General features: G+C 36.4%; 1 protein-coding gene across 2 annotated transcripts; it reads left to right on the top strand.

The window, feature by feature from the left end:
• Positions 1-12,667: 12,667 nt before the first annotated feature.
• Positions 12,668-20,018, top strand: LOC117718098 (olfactory receptor 2M3-like). 2 transcript variants are annotated; one of them, XM_034515605.2, is made up of 2 exons: positions 12,668-12,806; positions 17,916-20,018. In XM_034515605.2, exons 1-2 carry the CDS (start codon positions 12,776-12,778, stop codon positions 18,866-18,868), a joined length of 984 nt encoding a protein of 327 aa, XP_034371496.2. In that variant the 5' UTR covers positions 12,668-12,775; the 3' UTR covers positions 18,869-20,018. The 2 variants fall into 2 exon arrangements, with proteins under 2 accessions (XP_034371496.2, XP_076798749.1); XM_076942634.1 differs by having other exon boundaries at positions 12,676-12,806; positions 18,051-20,018.
• Positions 20,019-22,114: the final 2,096 nt, after the last annotated feature.

Below are 22,114 nucleotides of genomic sequence, written 5' to 3'. Positions count from 1 at the left end.
TGTAACAATTATTGGAGAATAAGGTTGGCTTTTATCCGATATATTCATTGGACTAAAAAAGATGGGTTATTAAATTGATCCAAAATAAAGTTCAAATTTAAGATTTATACAGCCTAACTTGCCTACTCCAGCTGCCATTTCAGTAAATGTTTACATAAAAGATGTTTTTATATCATTCCTTTACATTTCTGGTAAAGGTAAAGGTTTACAATTAGTAAATTTATTCATAATTTTTAAGAGCCCATGAAGCAATATTTGTTAAAAATGATTGCTTCAGAAAATGGTTAATTGTTTTACATTTTATATATATATAAATTTTGTTGCTGCTTTAATACAAAAAATTAAGAGGTTAAATCTTTTAGTCGGTATTGTTCATTGTGTGATACTTTATTAGTGGATTTCTCTAAAGAAAATTTTTCTGCAAGCCATTGCTTCAATATAACGAGCTTTAAAAAAAAATTTAGAGTACTTGTTACTCCAAAAAAGGATTCAAAGACAGTGTCTTTCAATATTTGAGACCTCAATTATATCCTAATCAGTTGGAGCTAGATACCCGATTACTGCCTCTGTGTCCTTTTTCGCGGGCGAAGGGGACACAAAAGAGGTGCGCGGAACACCTTTTGCCTAGCTATTAGCTGTTGTCACCTTTATTCACCAAGCAAAAATGTATTTGGAGAAAGGTCACTGTAGTGGCTATTCCTGGTTGTCAACTTGACTATATCTGGAATTAGGCACAATCCAAAACTGGAAGGCTCACTTGTGGTCCTGATCTTGAGGCTGGGAGATACAAGTTTCTAACCTGGATCTTGGCATGGGTATCTTGAGGCATAATGGCTATGAATCCCAGGAGATCAAGGCAAGGAGATCTCTGAGTTCTAGGTCATCTGGGACAAAGCAAGTCCCAGGTCCAGGCATGGTGGTATACACTTTTAATCTGGGCCACATCTTCTGCTAGAGACCTACATAAGGATATTGGAAGAAAGAAGATTCTCTCTTTTTTGTCTGCTTGCTTTGTGGAACTGAGCAACAGATAGATACTTAGACTTCCATTCACAGCTGTTGGTGGTTATTGTTGAGGAGTTAGACTATAGACTCAAAGTCATCAATAAATTCTCTGACTAAATAGAAACTACCATAAGTTCTATGACCCTAGAGAACCCTGACTAATACAGAAGTTGGTACTTGGAGTAGTTATAGAGGAGCAGAAGTATAAAGATGATTTTTTAAAGAATCTGGAGTTGATTTAATAATTCACTAGCACCTTCAACTATTGAAACCTCTCCAGATACTCTTTCTTCTGGGAGCTCAGAGAATATTGAAAGCCTGGGGTGGAAACTATATTTCAAACTTAAAAAACTAATGCCTTTGATTATCTTGATGAATTAAGTGATATGGTATACAAAACTTTCTAAAAGTTGGGGAAAAATCAGAAAATGATTTTGCTGGCTTGTTGCTCTTAGTTTCTCTGGAAAAATTGATGAAGGAAAAGAATGATCTTTATGATAAAATTTAATGACTCTGAATGCAAGTAGACAATCGAAAGGTTTCTAAGTATATCCTTAAAGAGTTTCCTCTCTAGCAGCCATAGATCTTGAGTTGCAGATAATCAAACTGAAGCCCTCATTATAAGATTGGCTGAATTACAGTGAAAATTCAAGTCTTGGCCTCAGAGAGTGTCAGCAGTTAAAGTAAGGGCATTATTTGGCAAAGAATAGGATCCTATAACTTGTGACAGGGATGTGTAGGAGGACCCTGTTGAAGCTGAGAATGTTGAATCTTCAGATTCTCAAGAGTATACTCTACATGAGGAAGTAGTATTCTCAGTCCAATCCCTTGAAATATTTTTTTTTCACATGAGGGAGTTAATCTTTCAGAGTCTGATAAACTGGCAGTGACTTTTGTTGAAGAAAATGCCAGAAAAAAACAATATTAATGTTCCTCAAGGTCCGCCAATAGTTTCTTCCAGGGCTATAACTAGACTCAAGGCAAAACAGGCCCCTAGAGGGGAGGTAGAAAGTGTAGTCCATGAGGAAATGTGATACACTACTAAGGCACTTAATGAGTTTGCTAGTTCATTCAAGAAGTCTGGGGAATATGTGTGGGAATGGATTTTAAGGGTGTGAGATAGTGTGGAAGGAACATAAAAGTAGATCTGTCTGAGTTTTTTGACATGGGTCCTCTGGAGATTCTAGGTTTAATAAAGAAGCTTGCAGAGTTTAAAAAAAATGTCAGAAGTTTGTTTGAATGGTTGACTAAACATTTATCAAAAGACAGCCTACCAAAAAGGAGTTGGAGATGCCTGATGCCCCTTAGTTTAGTGTTGATGGAGGGATATTAAGGCTCAGGAAAATTACAATGCTAGAGTGGATATGTTGTGTAAAACCTAATCCTCCACAATGGAAAGGCCCAAAAGATATGCCCTTCTCAAATTCTGTAAGACCCAAACTGGTGACAGGCATACCAGCACATTTGAAGAGTTTTGTTCTTGACCTTTTTTTGTGTGTCAGACCTTGGGGTTGGAGATGTTGCTGCTCAATTGGATGAATTAAATGCAATGGCTTTTGTTGGGCCCTGAGGCAACAAGGACCAGGTGGCAGCATTGAATAGCCAAAGACTACTGATTGTAGTTATTATAATGGACCAAGTAGGCAGAAAAAACTTTTATAATTACATTGCCCATAATGGTCAGCACGGGAGAAGGGAAATTTATAATGGCATGACTCATATGGATGTCTGGTACCAGCTAATAAGTCATGGTGTTTCCTGGCATAAAATAGACTGTAGCTGCCAGCAGCTACATTCAAACCGGGTTCACCTGTAAGAGAGGCTGGGAATGGGAGAAGGGTAGGAGGGCAGTAAGAGATGAAGCCAGGACAAAGTTCTCTGATAGAGGCTCAAAGTTTAATGTAAGACCATCAAATAAAAAGGGGGAGACCCCACCCCCACAAGAAGAGTCTCTTGTGCTTTAGCTCAGAAGCACAAAAGGGTGAGGGGTATGCATCCTTTATTGTGGGTTGGGAGGTGTGTCAGCAGGCAATGTATTCAACTCGACTCCTGTGGCAGACTGTCTCCAATGCAAGCAGTTTCCCAGGTTCTTTGTTATTTTGTCTCTCGTGGTAAACAGTGTTCCTGCCTGCTCAGCCTGACAGGCTGGCAGCCTGGGGGAAGGGTACAATAGATCAAAAGCCTACTGAATATTTATTTGATCTGTATAAGCAGAAAAGTTCTTAAACAAATGAAAAAAGGCTACATTGGATCATGGCAAAAGGCAGTCTCACCCAGTGAAACTGAAGACCCCCAAACTTGGGAGACCCTTCTCAAGTCTCAGGAAGTCTTGGCCACCCACAAACTCTCAAGACACCATACCTGGATGCAATCAGCAGAGGTTTATTAGGGAGGAGAGTTGGCAGCCAACGGTCAAACTGCTCACTCACACAGTAGAGTTTGACAATAGGCTAGCAATCTGAGGGGCCTTTTAAAGAGGAAAACCACAAACCAAGGGGTGAGGAGGGGGGTGAGGGGTTGTCAACGATACATAACATAAAAATAGTGGAACATTCCAGAGGAACCCACCCTAGACGATTTAGAATCATGTGAAAATCACTCTATACATTCATTCTTCTCAAAAATGTGGTTTTACCATGTCACTGTGTCCTACCCTGTCATTTATCAACTATTTCTGATTAACTACTTCTCACTTTCTCTGGCCAAAGCCTGGTCATTGTATTTTGCCACCCAAATGACTTACATTCTTTACTTTCCTTTTCTGTACAGCCAGTTCCCGAAACTGGTCTGGCTTTTTTCAGAGAAAATTTTCCATGTCTGTTGAAGAACTTTAAAAAAGAATCTATATATATTCTATAAAATAATTTTTATAATTTTCACTCTACAAAACAATTTCCAGACTTGAGCCAGTTTGCAGACCCAGAACCCCTTGAATGAAGGGGTGACCAAATTCCCCAAAGAAAGGATACCTAAAATTTTGCTGTTAACCTATGTCCAGTTCTTTTCCGGAGGAACCCACTACTTTTTACAAGAGTAACTGTACACTGGGGGAAAATAAATAATCAGACTTTCTGGGGTCTATTGGATACTGGTTCTGAATTGATGCTGATCCCAGAAGATCCCAAGAAACACTGTGGTCCTCCAATTAAATTAGGAGCTTATTGAAGACAAGTGATTAATGGAGTTTTGACTGATGTCTGACTCACAGTAGGTCCAGTAGGTCCCAGAACACATCCTGTGGTCATTTCTCCAGATCCAGAATGTATAATTGGGATAGATACACTTAGAAATTGGCAGGATTCTCACATTGGTTCCCTGACCTGTGGAGTGAGGGCTATTATGTTTGGAAAGGCTAAATGGAAGCCTTTAGAGTTGCCTCTGCCAAAAAAATAGTGAATCAAAAACAGTATCACATTCCTGGAGGATTGCAAAAATTACTGCCACTATCAAGGACTTGAAAGATGCAGGGTTGTGATTCCCACCATATCTCCCTTTAACTCTCCTATCTGGCCAGTGCACAAGATAGATGGAGAATGGAGAATGACAGTTGACTATTAAAAAACTAAATCAGGTAGTAACTCTGATTGCAGCTGCTGAACCAGATGTAGTTTCCTTACTTGAGAAAATTAACACATCTCTTGGTACCTGGTATGCACTTATTGATCTAAAAAAAAATGCCTTCTTCTCATTATATAACCATAAGGACCACCAAAAGCAATTTGCTTTCAGTTTTCAAGGCCAGTAGTACACCTTTAGAGTTTTTCCTCAAAGATATATTAACTCTGTATCATAACTTAGAAGGAATCTTGATCATTTGCCTCTTCCACAAAATATCACAGTGGTGTACTATATTAATAACATTATGCTGATTGGACCAAGTAAGCAGGAAGTAGCAACCACTTTGAAATCATTGGTAACACATATGGATTTCAGAGACTGGAAAATAAATTCAACCAAAATTCAAGGACCATCTACTTCAGTGAAATTCTTAGGAGTCTTTCTAAGGTGAAAGATAAGTTATTGCATCTGGCCCCTCCAACCACCAAGAAAGAAGCACAATGTTTAGTGGATCTATGTGGATTCTGGAGACAGCACATTCCCTACTAAGGTCAGGCCCATTTACCAAGTGACTTGGAAAGCTGCTAGCTTTGTGTGGAGCCTGAAACAGGAGGAGGTTCTTCCACAGGTCTACGCTGCTTTGCATGCTGCTCTACCACTTGGAACATATGATCAAGTGGGCTGCATGGTACTTGAGGTGTTGGTGGCAGATAGAGATACTATTTAGAGCCTCTGGCAGGACCCTGTACGTGAATCACAGAAGAGACCTTTGGGATTTTGGAGCAACACTCTGCCATCATCTGCAGACAACTATTCTCCCTTTGAAAAAGAGATCTTGGCCTGCTATTGGGCCCTAGTAGAAACTGACAATAGAACACCAAGTTACCATGTGACCTGACCTGAACTACCCATCACGAGCTGGGTGCTATCAGATCCTCCAAGTCATAAAGTGGGATGTGTACAGCAGCAGTCTATTATCAAATGAAAGTGATATATCTGTGATCATGCCTAAGCAGGTCCTGAAGGCACAAGCAAATTACACGAAGAAGTTGATCAAATGCCTATGGTTCTATTCCTGTTACATGCTATCTACTGCCAAGCATGCACCTATATAGCCACCTGGGGTATTCCCTATAATTAGCTGACTGAAGAAGAGAAGACCCACCGTACTAATGGCTCTGCATGTTATGCAGGCACCACCCAGAAGTGAAAAGGTGAAGGACTACAACCCCTTTCTGGGACAACCCTGAAAGATACAAGTGAAGGAAAATCTTTACAGTGGGCAGAACTTTGGATAGAACACCTGGGATTAGTTTGTTTGGAAGAAGAAACAGCCAGATGTACAATTGTTCACTGACTCAGGGGCTGTAGCTTATGGATTAGCTGGATGGTCAGGGACTTGGAAAGATCACTATTGGAAAATTGATAAGAAAGACATCTGGGGGAAAAGTATGTTAATATATCTCTCCAAATGGGCCAAGGATGTGAAGATATTTGTGTCCCATGTAAATGCTTACCAAAAGGTGGCTTCAGCTGAGGAGAAGTTCAATAATCAAGTATATAAGATGACTTGTTCTGTGGACAGTCAGCCTTTTCCCCCTCCCATCCCTGTCATTTCTCAGTGGGAACATGAACAAAGTGGCCATGGTGGCTGAGATGGAGATTATGCTTGGGCTCAACAACACAGACTTCCACTAACCAAGGCTGACCTGGCTACAGCTGCTGCTGAATGCCATATCTGCCAATAGCAGAGACAAACACTGAGCCCCAGATATGGCAACTTTCCTCATGGTGACCAGCCAGCAACCTGGTAGCAGGGTGACTCGATTGTACCACATCCTCCATGGAAAAGTTTGAGGATCTCCCCCACTTTCTCTTCTATTAGTTTCAGGATATCTGGTTTTATGTGGAGGTTCTTGATCCACTTGGTTTTGAGCTTTGTACAAGGAGATGGGATGAGGGATGGGACTACCCACTCATCTCCAAAATTTTAACCAAAATTGTTCCTGTCTAAAGGAAATACAGGGACACAGAGTGGAACAGAGACTGAAGAAAAAGCCAGCCAGAGACTGCCTCATCTGGGGATCCATTCCATATGCTGACACCAAACCCAGACACTATTTCTGATGCCAAGAAGTTCTTGCTGACAGGATCCTGATATAGTTGTTTTCTGAGAGGTCTTCCAGAGCCTGACCAAAATAGATGCTTATTGTCCCAGCCAATCATCAGACTGATCATGGGAACCCCAATAAAAGAGTTAGAGGGAGGACTGAAAGAGCTGATGGGATTTGAAAGCACATAGGAAGAACAACAATATCAATGAACTAGATTCCCCAGAGCTCCCAGGAAGTAAAGCACCAATCAAAAAATACACATTAGATGGACCCATGGCTCCAGCTGCATATGTAGCAGATGAAGGCCTTATGTGACATCAGTGGGAGGGGATGCCCTTGGTCCTGAGAAGGCTTTATGCCCCAGCATAGAGGAATGCTAGGTTGGTGAGGCAGGAGTTGGTGTGTTGTATGTGGGGGGGTAAGCCTCCTCATAGAAGCAGGGGGAAGGGGATGAGATAAGGGGTTTGTGGAGAAAAACCAAAAAAGATAATAACATTTGAAATGTAAATAAATAAAATATCTAATAAAAACATTACACTTATGATGTGATTTTTGACATCATAGATTATCACTGCTGTCACAATCTACTAGTCACTTTTTATCCAAGAGTGCTTATGTGTATTACTAGCTGCTTTCAATTTGATCTATTTTATAAAAAGATGTTTTAGTAAAAATATAGTAAAACACTAAGAATCAATTGAGACAGTTCTGAGATATTAAAACTCAGATTGTGTTCTATACAAACACAGGGTTTTAAAAGGAAGAAATGTAATCTAAAATGGGAAACAATGTGAGTTTAAAAAGAATGACACCCAATCTCTAAGAACCCAGAGGAATCAGGGCTTCCAGATGCTCTAACCCAGGCAGTATCTTAGGTAAGCAGACAGCAACACCTGCCCCAAACAGGGAGTAACTGGGACCCACTAGGACCCAGGAAGTCACCCCAGACCAGGAACACTGGTTTGAGTGTTCTACGCCTAAGCATGAGCAGATTTCCAACCCCAGCTCTTACCCCATTAGTAATACCCACCCCACACAGTTCTGTTACAACCAAGATAATAGGAAAGACAGGCTCCAGTCAGAGACAGGGTAGGTAGCACTAAGGAGATCCAGATGGCAAAAGGCAAGTGCAAGAACATAAGCATCAGCAACCCACGGCACTTGGCATCATTAGAACCTAGTTCTTCCATACAAGAAAGTCCTGAATTCCCCATATTACTAGGACAGCAAGATTCAGATTTAAAATCACTTCTAATAATGATGATAGAAAACTTTAAGAAGGACATAAATAACACTCTCAAAGAATTTGAGGAGAACACAGGTAAACAGGTAGAAGCCTCAAAATGGAAACACAAAAATCCCTTAAAGAATTGCAAGAAAACACAAACAAACAGGTAAAGAAATTAAACAAAACCATCCAGGATCTAAAAACGGAAGTAGAAACAATAAAGAAATCACAAAGGGAGACTAGCCTAGAGATAGAAAACCTAGGAAAGAAATCAGGAGTCATAAACACAAGCATCACCAAAAGAATACAAGAGATAGAAGAGAGAATCTCAGGTGCAGAAGATACCATAGAAAATATTGACACAACTGTCAAAGAAAATGCAAGATGCAAAAAGTTCTTAACACAAAATATCCCAGAAATGTCTCAAGACACAATGATGAGACCAAACCTAAGGATAATAGGTATAGATGAGAGTGAAGATTCCCAACTTAAAGGGCCAATAAATATCTTCAATAAAATTATAGAAAAAAACTTCCCTAATCTAAAGAACAAGATGTCCATAAACATACAAGAAGCCTATAGAATGCCAAATAGACTAGACCAGAAAAGCAATACCTCCTGTCACATAATAATCAAAACACCAAGTGTACAAAACAAAGAAAGAATATTAAATGCAGTAAGGGAAAAAGGCCAAGTACTATATAAAGGCAGACCTATCAGAATTACACCAGACTTCTCACCAGATACTATAAAAGCTAGAAGATGCTGGACAGATGTCATACAGACCCTAAGAGAACACAAACATCAGCCAAGGCTACTATACCCAGCAAAACTCTCAATTACCATAGATGGAGAAACCAAGATATTCCATGACAAAACCAAATTTACACAATGTCTTTCCACAAACCCAGCATTACAAAGAATAATAGTAGGAAAGCTCCAATAAAAGGAGGGAAATTATACCCTAGAAAGAGTAAGAAAGTAATCCTCTTCCAACAAATCCAAAAGAAGATAGCCACACAAAGATAATTTTACCTCTAATAACAAAAATAACAGGAAGCAACAATCACTGTTACTTAATATCTCTTAACATCAATGGACTCAATCACCGATTTAAAACACATAGGCTAATGTACTGAATACATAAACAGGACCCAGCATTTTACTGCATACAAGAAACCCACCTCAGTGACAAAGAAACTCGACCTAAGAGTTAAAGGCTGGAAAACAATTTTTCAAGCAAAGGATCCTAAGAAACAAACTGGAGTAGCCATTCTAAAATCACTAGATGGAGAACACAAAGGGAGGAACTCATGTCTCCACCTGTATAGGTAGTTGAGGGTGGCCTTACCAGGCATCAGTGGAAGTAGATTTCAGGCCTTGGTACCTGAAAGTTTGGATTCCCTAGTATTGACAAATTTCAAGAGCAAGGAAGCAGGAATGAGAGGATGGTGGGAGCACACCCTCATAGTAATTGAAGGAGGGGGGATGGAGTAAGGGGTTAGGTATCAGTGAAAGTGGAGGGCCTTGGTGCCTGAAAATTTGGATTCCCTAGTGTTGAGGAATTTGAGGGCAGGGAGGCAAAAATGGGAGGATGGCGGGAGCACACCCTCATAGAAACTTCCAGAATTATATGGAATAGACATGACAGAGGCAGGCTGCCAGAAGACTAGATTCCAGAATTCAAGCAAAATATTATCTTGATACTAAAATTTGTTTTGAGAATTGTATATTGCAGAATACATAGCCTTGGTGTATCTACTCATCAAGCAAGCTGAGTAGACCTGCTCAAACCTCTGATGTCTTGGAATCCTAGATGGATGCAGTGAAGACACAGCATCAGAGGCTTATCAATTTACTCTTCCCCCTGTCCCTCTTATAATATCTCAATGCCCATAACAAGCTTGAAGAAGTTAATGAAGAGTCGGCACCTGTATTTCCTGGGCTTGGGGACTGAGGTGGTTAATATTGGGCTGTCTTTCTAGGGAAAAGTAGTGGTTTTGTTGGAACAGGGAGGAATAGCTAGGATTTATTGCATAGCCATAACCTACTGGTAGAAATATGTATAATTGTTATTAAGATGAAGTTATAATTTCTTAAATGGTACAAAATTTACCCTGAGTTCGAATTGAAGGTTTTCATTGATATGAGCTTCTTATTGATATAAAAGTGAGATGAATATTGTTACTCTCATTGGCAGTGTGCCTATATAACTCATTTAGGAATACAAGGCTTAGACAGTCCTTCTTAACTTTTTAAAACTGATTTGAGATGGTTAGACTGTGAGTTAAGGGCCTATAGCAAATTTATGACTTTGAGTTTATTGTTAGGGTGTTTTCTATATTTTATTTAGAAATAGCTGAGAGGAGTTAACAGACAACAGTCCAGATTGACTTACATGGATAGTTGGTTTGCAAAACATGAAAAGTCCACAGAATTGATGTTACAAACATTTTTGTATTAATGTTCATTTTGATTAGAGACCTGTCTGCTCCTGGCAGCTTCCTGTCTTGGAGTCTAAGAAGAAATTGAGCATCTTTGGAGTTATTCCAATTGTAGTGAGACAGCCACTAGGCAAGAATTGCCTCTTTCCATCTACAGAGAAATTACTGTTCAGAAAAGGACACACTTGCAGAATAGTCAACTGATTATATCTGCCAAGACAGAGTAATCAGCCCTTAATAATTCTACATCACTAGGTCTGTCAGATGATCCTGGACTGAAAGGCTGAAGATTGGATGCTCCAACATTCTGTAGTATAGGGAGTGTCCAGGTGTTCAGAGTTCTCTAAATTGGCTAAGTTTTAGAAGCTATACTTTGTGCTTCCCATAATTTCAGTTAAGTCAGTCATTCTGGATTTCTGATGGTTGAAGACTTATAGTCTCATAGCCAATCCTGGCTATTTACTTTGCGAGAAAAGACTTGAGAGGATGGTTTTCAGCTGACATTCATTCTAAAGCCAAGAAAAAAGCCAGGTTCAGAACTAAGTCTTTTGGTTTGGAAAGATGACAAAAGTTCTGGTTAGTCAACAAAATGATGGACTGGGTATTAGGTCTTTCTTGTACCTTACTGACACAAATTGGTATAATTATGCTCTAATTATATTTTGAGAGAAAACTTTTATTTTAACAGGAAGGGTGATATGTATGAGGAGCTAAGATGAGAGGAGTAAGGAGAGGAAGAGGGGGAGTAAAGAGAGGAGGAGAAGAAGAGGAGGAGCTAGATGATGAGCAGGGGCATGAAGGTGGATATTTATGTGTCTCCACCAGTCAATGATAGTTGATATACCTAGGTTGGGTATTGGGTTACACTTTTGATTGATATTGAGCATTACCAAATGTATAAAGCTTTTGGATAACACTAAAAAATTTGTATTAAAGCAAAGGGAGAAGGGAGCATGGTTTTTGAGGGACAGGAAATTGGGAAAGGGGATGACATCTGAAATGTAAATAAAATAGCCAATAAAAAAAAGAAAAAGAGAAAAAAAGAATGACACTGCTGGGCAGTAGTTGCACATGCCTTTAGTCCCAGCACTTGGGACACAGAGGCAGGCAGATTTCTGAGTTTGAGGCCAGCCTGGTCTACAGAGTGAGTTCCAGGACAGCCATGGCTACACAGGGAAACCCTGTCTTGAAAAAAAAAAAAAAGAATGACACCAATGCACATTCCAAATTGGTTGGGGAAAAGCCCACAGAAAAAAGTAGAGACCAGAGCAAAGGTTTAAGAGAGGTGGTCCTACCCAGAAAATATCATACCAATTCATTGCCCAGGGCTGAAAAATAAGCCTTGAAAAGAGACATAGAATAACATTATATCAATTCAACAAGTTCTATTAGGAATATATATATATATATATATATATATGTATGTATGTATGTATGTATGTATACGTATACGTATACGTATATGTATATGCAATAACACTTGATTAAAAAGCCATGAATTTAAAGGAGACTTGTGAAACTAATATGGAAAAGATGAAGAGAGGAAAGCAAATAGAGATATTTCCAAAATAAAGAAAAATGGAAGGAAATGTTATTAGCTGGAGTTATCTATCTATCTATCTATATATATATATATATATATGCAATAACACTTGATTAAAAAGCCATGAATTTAAAGGAGAGTTGTGAAACTAATATGGAAAAGATGAAGACAGGAAAGCAAATAGAGATATTTCCAAAATAAAGAAATATATATATATATATATATATATATATATATATATATATATATATCACAATGAAATATTAAAGGCCTACTAATATGTGGAGAGTATAGAGGGTAGGTCTAAGGGCCACGGTGACTCTACTTCACTTAAAGGTTCAAAAGTTATTGATGAACTTCTGCAATGTTCTATTTATAGGTAAATATGATGAAACATTCAAGGATTTTTTTCTAATTAAAATGAAAACTTAAACTGATGCTTTTTACTTATTTTATGGACTTAAAAGAAACTTCAAAAATATGGCATATAAAGTAAAAATAGTCACAATGGAGTTTTTAGTATGTAGACAACCAAGTGACAAAAGAAAATAAAATACAATTTATATATTATCCAATAATAAAATGAAGTACTTTTCTCTTTTTCCTCAGTTTATTTTTCAAGTTTAAAGCTAATTTCTATTAAACTCTAGGGATAAAAGTAGCTAGCAACATGTAGTGTTATAATTGAAGGCAAGAGACTGAATTCCCTGTAGAAATTGTAAAAGTATATCACAAATGACCTGGCAAAATATGTTGTTTGTGTCTTGTTTTGTAAGTTTAAATGTTCTTAATTACCTATGAATATTAATTCCTTTCAGAATAAGGGAAATTTAAGACTGAGGGAAAGTATGTTCCAATATCCAAGATATTAAGGAACCCTGCTATGATAGACAGACCCACACTTTACATAGAAGGTATGCAACTGATATTATGTTATGTTAAATGCCTTCAACAGTTGGGATACTTTTCATGATGATCTGTCCTTCATGTTTTTTATATTCTTTGTAAAAACAAAATATTGTTTCTTATATTTCCTTAAGTTTTAAGTTTAAATATTAATTATAACAGTGAAAATGAATGTTATTATTTGCTTACAGATGTATGAAATTACTCATTTTCCAGTTCTGCTGGGGCCTTATGGGATTTTCCAATGCATAAAATAAACTTCTTAGAATAAGATTACACAAGAAAGAAATATATAGTTTACCAATAAAGAAATAATATATTAAGAACAAGATAATAATATGAAAATATCATCTGGTAAAATTGAGCTTATTACAATGTTACTAAAAATAAAGATAACAAGATCAAAGGTGACAAATAATTAATATAACTGATAAGTGATTTTTTTAAAAAAAGAAACTTATTTGATCCTGAAGAAAAAAATCTTGAAGAAAATGGGTATGGAGAATTGCAGCATGTCTTCCAGACTCTAGTTCAAACTTGAAGAGTTTGGCACAGAATAGTTTATTTTAGGTCTATTTAAGCTAGACAACTTGGTGAAAAAGTGGTGATAATTAAGTCAACCCCATGTGCAGAACAAAGCTTAAGATTTCACTACATAAAAATTGTTTGTAAAGTAAGCAGACATTTTCCATAAAGATAAATTCTACAGATTAACCAGTAAAAGAAGCTCAAGACAAGAGACAGTGTAGTCTCTGACCACACAGATGATGCTAATGTCACCAAGCTATTATACAAGTCTGCTCCCATCACTTTGGATAGAAAACAAGATATGTATCTCTCCTTTCGATGAGACAAACCTGAGTGTTCAACATTCCTTGTTCTAATTGTGTTTATTTATAAACACAGCAACTGTTGTGCTTGCTATGCCAAAATTAAAAGAAAATTTCAGAAGCATTTAGCTTGGACTATGACACAAAAGTTGATGGCAAAGTAAGAATATAATTTCTTTCTGTTTGAAATCAAGGTTTCTTGCATGGCATTTTTTAAGAGCAAAGACTGATGCCATGTATTGTCTCTGCACTCACTATACTGAAGAGCATAAGTACAAGAAACAAGAATATAGAAATAGGTATAAAAATGTCCATGTGTATTTGATTGCATGTATATGAATATATGTTTGCCTGTAAATACATGAATTGTAACTGAAAGGGTATACTAAATATAGAAGTAAGAAGTATAAAACACAAATGACACTTCACTGATAAAGAATAGAGATGAATAAGTGATTTTTGTATTACAAATCTATAAGTAGATGTTCACACATTTCTAATGAAATTAAGATGACTTAATTAAATTATTGCAAAAAGTTCTATAGTGCTTCATAGTCAATATTAGGTGAAAATCTAATCTGCAGAAATCAAGAACAATTTTAAATATTGTCTGATTTTTTCAGGACATGTATAATACTTTTAAACCATTTAAACAATTACTACTCAAAAACAATGAACACAATTATCACTATTTATCACTTCTTTCCTTAAAACAATGCAATTTTCTTTCATTCCTCCTTTGTAAGGAGATTAGTATCTGTGGATATATAATTATATCATCTTTCTCTTTATATAATTTGAATTAACATAATTTTCTATATGTAACTATTATTTCTCCCTTCTATCATTAAAAGAGTGTAATTTTACTTTATTCCCCTCTTTAAAGGAGAATAGTATCTATGAATGTATAATTATATTCCATTTCTCTTCATATAACTTGAATTAACATCCTTTCCTATGATATATAACTACAATTAAGTTCTCTTCTATTTTCTGTATGAACCTATTTTCAGGCCAATTTATGGATCAATGCCAGCTATTGATTTCATAATTTTTGTGAGGCAATGATTTAAAAATCTAGTTGCTTGAAAAACATTGACTTCTTAAATTTCCATTAAGTTTTCTATTCCTATGTTATTTAGGCCTGCTCTCTTGGTAGCTTACCTTATCCCAGCAGGAACTGTCAGCATCCATGGCTTAAGCTCTCCACTGTAGCTTAGAAACCTTTAGAGGAAGCCTCAGGCTGAAACCCTAGCCTGCTGCCCAGTGTGCCTGGGTTGGCTTGGGTGTGTCTTAATTTTAAGCCATGAACCCCTGAATAATGTGTGCCAATTTAACACAATTTTTTATCCATTTCAACTTGTATGCCTTGGGGGGAACCACATGGCTTGACTCATCTAAGAAACCAGTTCTTTCTACCTCCTTCCTACCTCCTACTCTGGGTGGCATGTGTTTTCCATTCAGGTGTCTCCAATTAATTTTTATAAGCAAGTTTTGCCAATGTTAAGTTCCATAAGTAGTATTAATATTTTCAATACATCCTGGAGCAGCATTACTGACTGTCTCAGCAATATTCATAGAAAAGGAAGTGTAGTGATTTCAAAACTTGGAAGTGGCATATAACATCAAGCAAACTATTCACATATGAATATACAGTAATTGTGATAGCTAGTACAAATCTTTACCACAGAGCAAAGAAGATGCACACACACACACACACACGCACACACATGCACACACAAAATCTCACTGCTATATGAAGAGTCAATCTGTTTATAAATGTGACCCATTGTAGGTCTACAACATGCCAGGGCAAACCCCATTTTTAAGTTTAATTATGCAAAACATACTGGAGTTGATGGAAGAAAACCCAAAGTTGGTTAGAAAAGGAAAGGAATGGTGCTGAGGTTGCCAGGTTGCCTATGGGAGTAGGTGGGGATTAGAATGTGTTCATGATTCATTACACAAATATCTAAAGTAATTAGTTGAAATATTATTTTAAAAAGGAAACATAGGCAGAACAGATAGCTTAGTGGTAGAGAGCATTGTCTGCTCTTCTAGAGGACTCAGGATCAATTCCTATGAACCATTTGACAGCTCACAATTATCTGTAACTCCAGCTCCAATGGAAATGAGGCTTTTTTCTTTTTTGAAGGATGTTACATTTCTGTGGTTTACAGACATAAATGCAGAAAATAACCATATACATAAAATAAATAACTTTATTTTTAAATTAAAAAAAATGTAAATAATTTTTGGAATAAAATATTGAAAATGAAATGTAAATACAATGGATTATAGTTATTTTCAAGACAACAGTGATTAAGTACATTGGCAAGTATTATAAATATAAAATATAGAATATTGTGAGTTGATTAGAAATTTAGGACAAAGTGACAATCAAAATAGTGCTAACCTATCAAAACTACTAAATAGTATACTTTTGATAAAAGAAAAAAATTGTTACAATGTAGAAGAAAATTTGTTCATGTGTCATTAGGAGAGACAATGTCTTGGTTCCACAGAACTACAAAAGTAGGAACCAAATCAGATGGTAAAGAAAATTTAAAAGATGTTAGTTTTCCATCTCTTTTAAAATTCTGTTTGAGATTCAAGTTAGATTCTTCTACATTATGCTTAACCTCAACCACTAAGCTAAACCTGAAGAGCTGCAGTCATGTTCTTAAAACTTCTATTAATAATCTTAAAGAGATGTTCTTTTTCTATATAGATATTGATTGTACTCCTCCCAATTTTCCTAAATTATTATAAAATAATTAATATTAATACAGAAAATTAAAATAATTTTACAGCTGTGACTTAGTTAAGTGTTCCTACCATAATTTGAAACTGACAAAATAGAGGTTAAACATTTTTTATCTGAAGTTATGGAATCTGAAAATTATCAAATAAGTTTGTTGAGCATTGACTTTACAGAATAAATTGTGTAGATGTAGAGGTACAGAGAGGATAACCAATAATTTCTACAACCATATGTAATTTAAATTTTTCATATATGTAGATAATGTTGAAGATAATTTAAATTTAATTTTATTTAGTATTTTGGATTTTAATAGATATTATAATTATTTACAGTTAATAAATAGAACATTGTGTTTGAAGTGAATACTTGGGGTTGGGGATTTAGCTCATTGGTAGAGCACTTGCCTAGCAAGCACAAGGCCCTGAGTTTGGTCCTCAGCTCTGAAAAAAAAGACAAAATAACAAAAAAATGAAAAAACTAATGTAACTGAAGTGAATACTTACCAAAGTTGACACAGCTAAAGTAATATATGGTGAAAGATTGAAGTATGCAGTTATGGTTTACTTGAGACAGGCCATTCAGGGAAATTTCTATCCTTAGACTCCTCATGTATAAAGATATTTTTTAATTATAAAATAATGAAAAATATTTGTTTGTATTAACATCCATGATGATCTTCTATCATTAGCAACAATTTTTGAATTAAAATACTTCTAAAGTTGCAATATTAATGTATATGTTTTTCTGGTATTAAAGTAATCAGTATTTAGTTTAGTATTTCAGGAAATTAATTGAATTTAGACATCTCATTTGAGTAAATTTCTACATTTTCCTACATAGTATTTTCTTGTCTGAATGTGAGATGGTAACCACCAGGAAAATAAAAGAGAGAGAGCCTAGAGTTCCATGGACCCAGAAATCTTTTTATTAATGTTAGTTATTATAGAAAAGATAGTTAACACTATACATCTGTATTAAATTCTTCCTCATAGGTGATTACAGAAATTATATATATATATATATATATATATATATATATATATATATGCAATATGTTTCTGTTTGCTAAAAGACAGGCATTGTGGTGCCTGCATGTCTCTAATCTCAACACCTCAGAGGTTAAGGCAAGATAATCATGAGTACAAAGTCAGAGGTGGCTACAGAATCACTCTCTCTCTCTCTCTCTCTCTCTCTCTCTCTCTCTCTCTCTCTCTCTCTCTGTGTGTGTGTGTGTGTATGTGTGTTCACGTATGTGTCTGTCTGTCTGTCTCTGACAGTGTGTGTGTGAGAGAGAGTCCGAGAAAGACAGAGACAGATACAGAGACAAATAGACAAATAGAGACAGACAGAGAATTAAAAAATGAGTTTAGTCTCCCATATCACCAATGATGTCCAATGATAGCTGATGTCTAATGAAAGAATATTCTAATATTTGCATAACACTGTGTCATTCTATCTTGGAAGGAAACATTAGACATGTGTATGACACAATAAATCCTTTATTATATATTCTGTCTCCTCAGTGAATATGATCATGATACAATGGAACAATTGGACCAGGAACTCTGACTTCATCCTACTAGGATTATTTGATCACAGCCCTCTTCATACTTTTTTCTTTTCCCTAATCCTGGGTATCTTCTTCATGGCCTTCATAGGAAATTCAATCATGGTGATTCTCATCTACCTGGATGCCCATCTCCACACCCCCATGTACATCCTTCTCAGCCAACTTTCTCTCATGGATCTCATGCTCATCTGTACTACAGTACCCCAAATGGCCTTCAATTTCCTTTCTGGCAACAAGTCTATCTCCATGTCTGGCTGTGGAATCCAGATATTCTTCTATGTATCTCTACTTGGAGCTGAATGTTTTTTGTTGGCTGCAATGTCCTATGACCGTTATGTAGCTATTTGCCACCCACTAAGGTATCCTATTCTCATGAGTCATAAAATATGTGGGCTCATGGCTGCCTGCTCTTGGATTCTTGGCTCCCTTGATGGTATAATAGAAGTTGCAGCTGCATTGTCTTTCTCATATTGTGGTGCCAGAGAAATACCTCATTTTTTCTGTGATGTTCCTGCCTTGCTCACTCTTTCATGTAGTAATACCTTGATATTTGAAAAGATTATATTTTTCTGCTGTATAATTATGCTTACTTTACCTGTAGCAATCATTATTGCTTCCTATACTCGTGTGATTTTGGCTGTTCTTCATATGGGCTCAGCTGAGAGTCGCCATAAAGCTTTTGCCACATGTTCTTCTCACCTCATGGTGGTGGGAATGTACTATGGTGCAGCCATGTTCATATACATGCGGCCTTCTTCTGGTCGTTCTCCCACCCAGGACAAAATAGTGTCAGCTTTCTACACTATCCTTACACCAATGTTGAACCCCCTCATTTATAGCCTCCGGAACAAAGAAGTATCCAGAGCATTCATGAAAGTCTTCAGTATTGATAAGGCAGCAACATGAGTTAGCTTATTTTTATGCTCTATTTTAAGCCATGTTTTAAGTACTTGGGCGTAATATTTGAGGCAGAAGGAATACCATAATTTAAAGTACAGCTTGATGATTGTATTGAGGGCAAGACTTCCCTAGACTATAGAACAAAGCCATATCTCAGAAAGCACACATTTTGTGAAAATTTATATGATGAAGCAATGCATTCCAACAACTAGTATTTTTCATCATTGTAAGTACAGCAGAAAACTGACAAAAAACTTGGCAATTCTTACTTGTTCAAATATTAAATTTATTTTTGTGGTAAGCTAAATGTATTTTATCAATAATAACAATTTGCCCATACAGTGCTTGGTCATATAAAATATTTGCTATTTGCTATTTTTCCCCAAGACCAAACTACTTTAAAAGTACACAAAATATTTAATATTTTCCCCGAGTCCAAACTACTTTAAACATACAGTTTTGCTAAAATGAAGCTACTAATTTTCTACTAATTCTTATCTATGTATGTAATTGTAAGATAAGAATAAGTGAAAGTAACAGTCAAATGACAAAAGTGATAGACAAGATTAAGGTATAAGCAAGCCATGTATGTTATTCTGTAGAACACTTGAGAATGAAGAGTTTTCATTTATTTTATTCTTGTGTAGGCATTCATATCCTACACAGGAGAGTGAGGAAATAGTAAAAAGTAATAGAGAAATATTGTATTTTGTTTGCATTCATTGCCTGTCAATTGAAAAATATGACTATAAAAAGGGTAGAATAGAAGGTGGCAAAACAAATCCTGGGAAAGAGCTAGGCATTGAAAGATCTGCCTGTGAAGATGATACATGTTATGGATGCATGGGACATGAGCACAGGTAGCCAGAAATGTGGCAGAATATAAATTAGAATAAATGGGAATATTTATGATCCATAAAAAAATCCTAGCAATATTGCCAATGCATATATAAATATATCTTGAGTCTGCAACTTACTTCTGGGAGCATGGTGCTGTGTGTAACAACCAGACACTATTTCTACAAGACTCCTCTGAGTATAAGTTTTATAATAGATTTCCTTTGTTTTCTTATATACTGCCATCACATAATTATAATTTTGATTAATTGCTTAATTCCTGATATGAAGAATTTTAATAAAGTATATCTTTACTAAATATTAATTTTCCTTAAATGTCTTGGTGTATTATGATGGTATTCTCATAAAACTAAATGTAATTAAGAAGATTGTAATGTTTCTGTGACAAAAAAATCTGCTGCCACCTAATGTGACTGTAATTATTCCACCAAAAACTGTCTGGTGGAATCTGGCTTTTCCCCCAGTAGTCTGAGGAAGCTGAAATCTAGAAATTTGTTAAAGCTGTGGTCTCATTTGAAGTCCATGGTTCTGTATACCCACATAATTCTGGAAATAACTAAATTTCTATGCAGTTAATAACTCTTGGGAGTTTGTATCTTTAAGGCCAGTAGTTAGTAATTTTGTCTCCATGTAATGCCTTGGTCATCACTTAAAGCCTGGAGATTAGATAGGTTTACACAGGATGATCTAAATTGGTTTTCAAAACTCATTTCATTATGATTTATATGAAATTTAGTCATGGTAAGTACACTAGTAAATTTTGGTCATGGGTGACATTTTACTGTTCTTTGGTCCAGGGTAACATGGTATCACAGAGCCATATACAAACTGATTTAAAAAATACAGTAGCTGAAAATTTCAACTAGTGAAAATGTGATGAAATATTGTAATGTTCAAATGACTGGCTCAATTCAGTCATCTAAAAATTTCTTAAAATATACAATGCTTTTTTTTAAAATAAAAAAACAGGTTAATATATAATTTGAAGATTGATTATATATTTTTAATTTTCTAGGGCTATCATATTAGTTTTAAAAAATAAGCATTAAAGTTTATTTAAGTTATGACTATAATCTTACCACTGGGGGGGGCAAAAAGTCAGATTACTTATGAGCTTGTGATACATACATACATATATACATACATACATACATACATACATACATACATGCCTAGATTAAATAGTGAGTCCCAGTCTAGCTTGGGATAAAAAGCATACATCACAAGCAGCAGTGCTTTGCATCCTATGATCATTAGTTCCATTTACCTTGTCTCAGACTGCTCTGCCCCACATTAGGCACCAAAGTGTCGGGGACCTTGCTGCCAAATGTTGGAACTCACACTGCCAAAACTTGAGGGCCAAAATATTAGAGCCTGCACTGCCCCAAGCTTTGGGGGCTAAGTTGTCCTGGCTCATATTGCTGTTCCAGCCTGCAGGTCAGGGTTGAGCAAGAGAGAGAGTGAGGACGGACATGAAGGAATGTGAAGAATGGAGACCAGACAGAATGTGATTCTGTCCTGTTTACTCTCATGTCTCTCTCTCTCTCCTCCAGTCTCTTGGCTTCTCTCTTTCCAAGTCCCTTTCTCCTCTCTGCCTCTCACTTTTTATATCACTCTTAAGTTTCACTTCTTAAGTCATGACTTTAAGTCTCACACACTCAAGGGAAAATCCTGGGTATATAAAACAAGATGTTATCAGAGTATGCTCAGCTGTTGTAGGCTGTTGAAAACAAGTCTCTTGTCAGGATATATGGCTCGAGATGGCTGCAAAGATGATAGAGGCCTTCTGTCCGCTCCCCACAGGTCCCCCTTTTTAAATATTTTTCAAAAGGGAAGGCTGGGAAAACTTACGGAAACCATGCCTGCCTTAGGTTAGAACAAAGGAACCCAGCCTCTCTTTCCCATCTTTGGATACTGAACAACAATTGGTTGAGCTCCTGTCGTAGGATGGTGAGGCTTCCCTTTTTATGGGTATAGGTCTTGAGGTGTTGTCTTACCTGTCATTGACTATCCAGCTTAGCGCATAAGTTAGGGGTTAATCCTTAGAGTCCCCTAAATACAGCCTGTAATAATGAACCTGTATGGATTTCATTTGAATAGCGTCTATCTGTTGTCATACAAAAGCCATCAGTTTGTTGAACAGCATGGACCCCAGAGAGACAAGAGACTTAACAATGCAACACTCTTTTTTAAAGGCAACACACAACTCCCTCTGTCAGAGGAGTAAAAAGTATAAGCCTCTTCTATTCTGTAACACTATTTCAACTGAGGATAATAAATTTCTAAATCTCTAGAAGAAATACAGAACTGATCATAGCTTTGATCTTAACAAAACAAGTAATAAAATCTCCATTCCTGCTCCAGTCAATCTCAAACTAAAAAAACCAGCTATAG

The sequence above is a fragment of the Arvicanthis niloticus genome, chromosome 12 (genome assembly GCF_011762505.2).
Source record: "Arvicanthis niloticus isolate mArvNil1 chromosome 12, mArvNil1.pat.X, whole genome shotgun sequence".
NCBI classification, from domain to species: Eukaryota; Metazoa; Chordata; class Mammalia; order Rodentia; family Muridae; genus Arvicanthis; species Arvicanthis niloticus.
The sequence above is the reverse complement of the archived record's forward strand: the minus strand, read 5'-3'. Positions and strand labels throughout refer to the sequence as shown.

Coding starts and splice junctions, on each gene's coding strand:
- LOC117718098 (XM_034515605.2), top strand. CDS start 12,776: ATGATAGACAGACCCACACTTTACATAGAAG. Junction 12,807..17,915: donor ACCCACACTTTACATAGAAG/GTATGCAACTGA, acceptor CTGTCTCCTCAG/TGAATATGATCATGATACAA.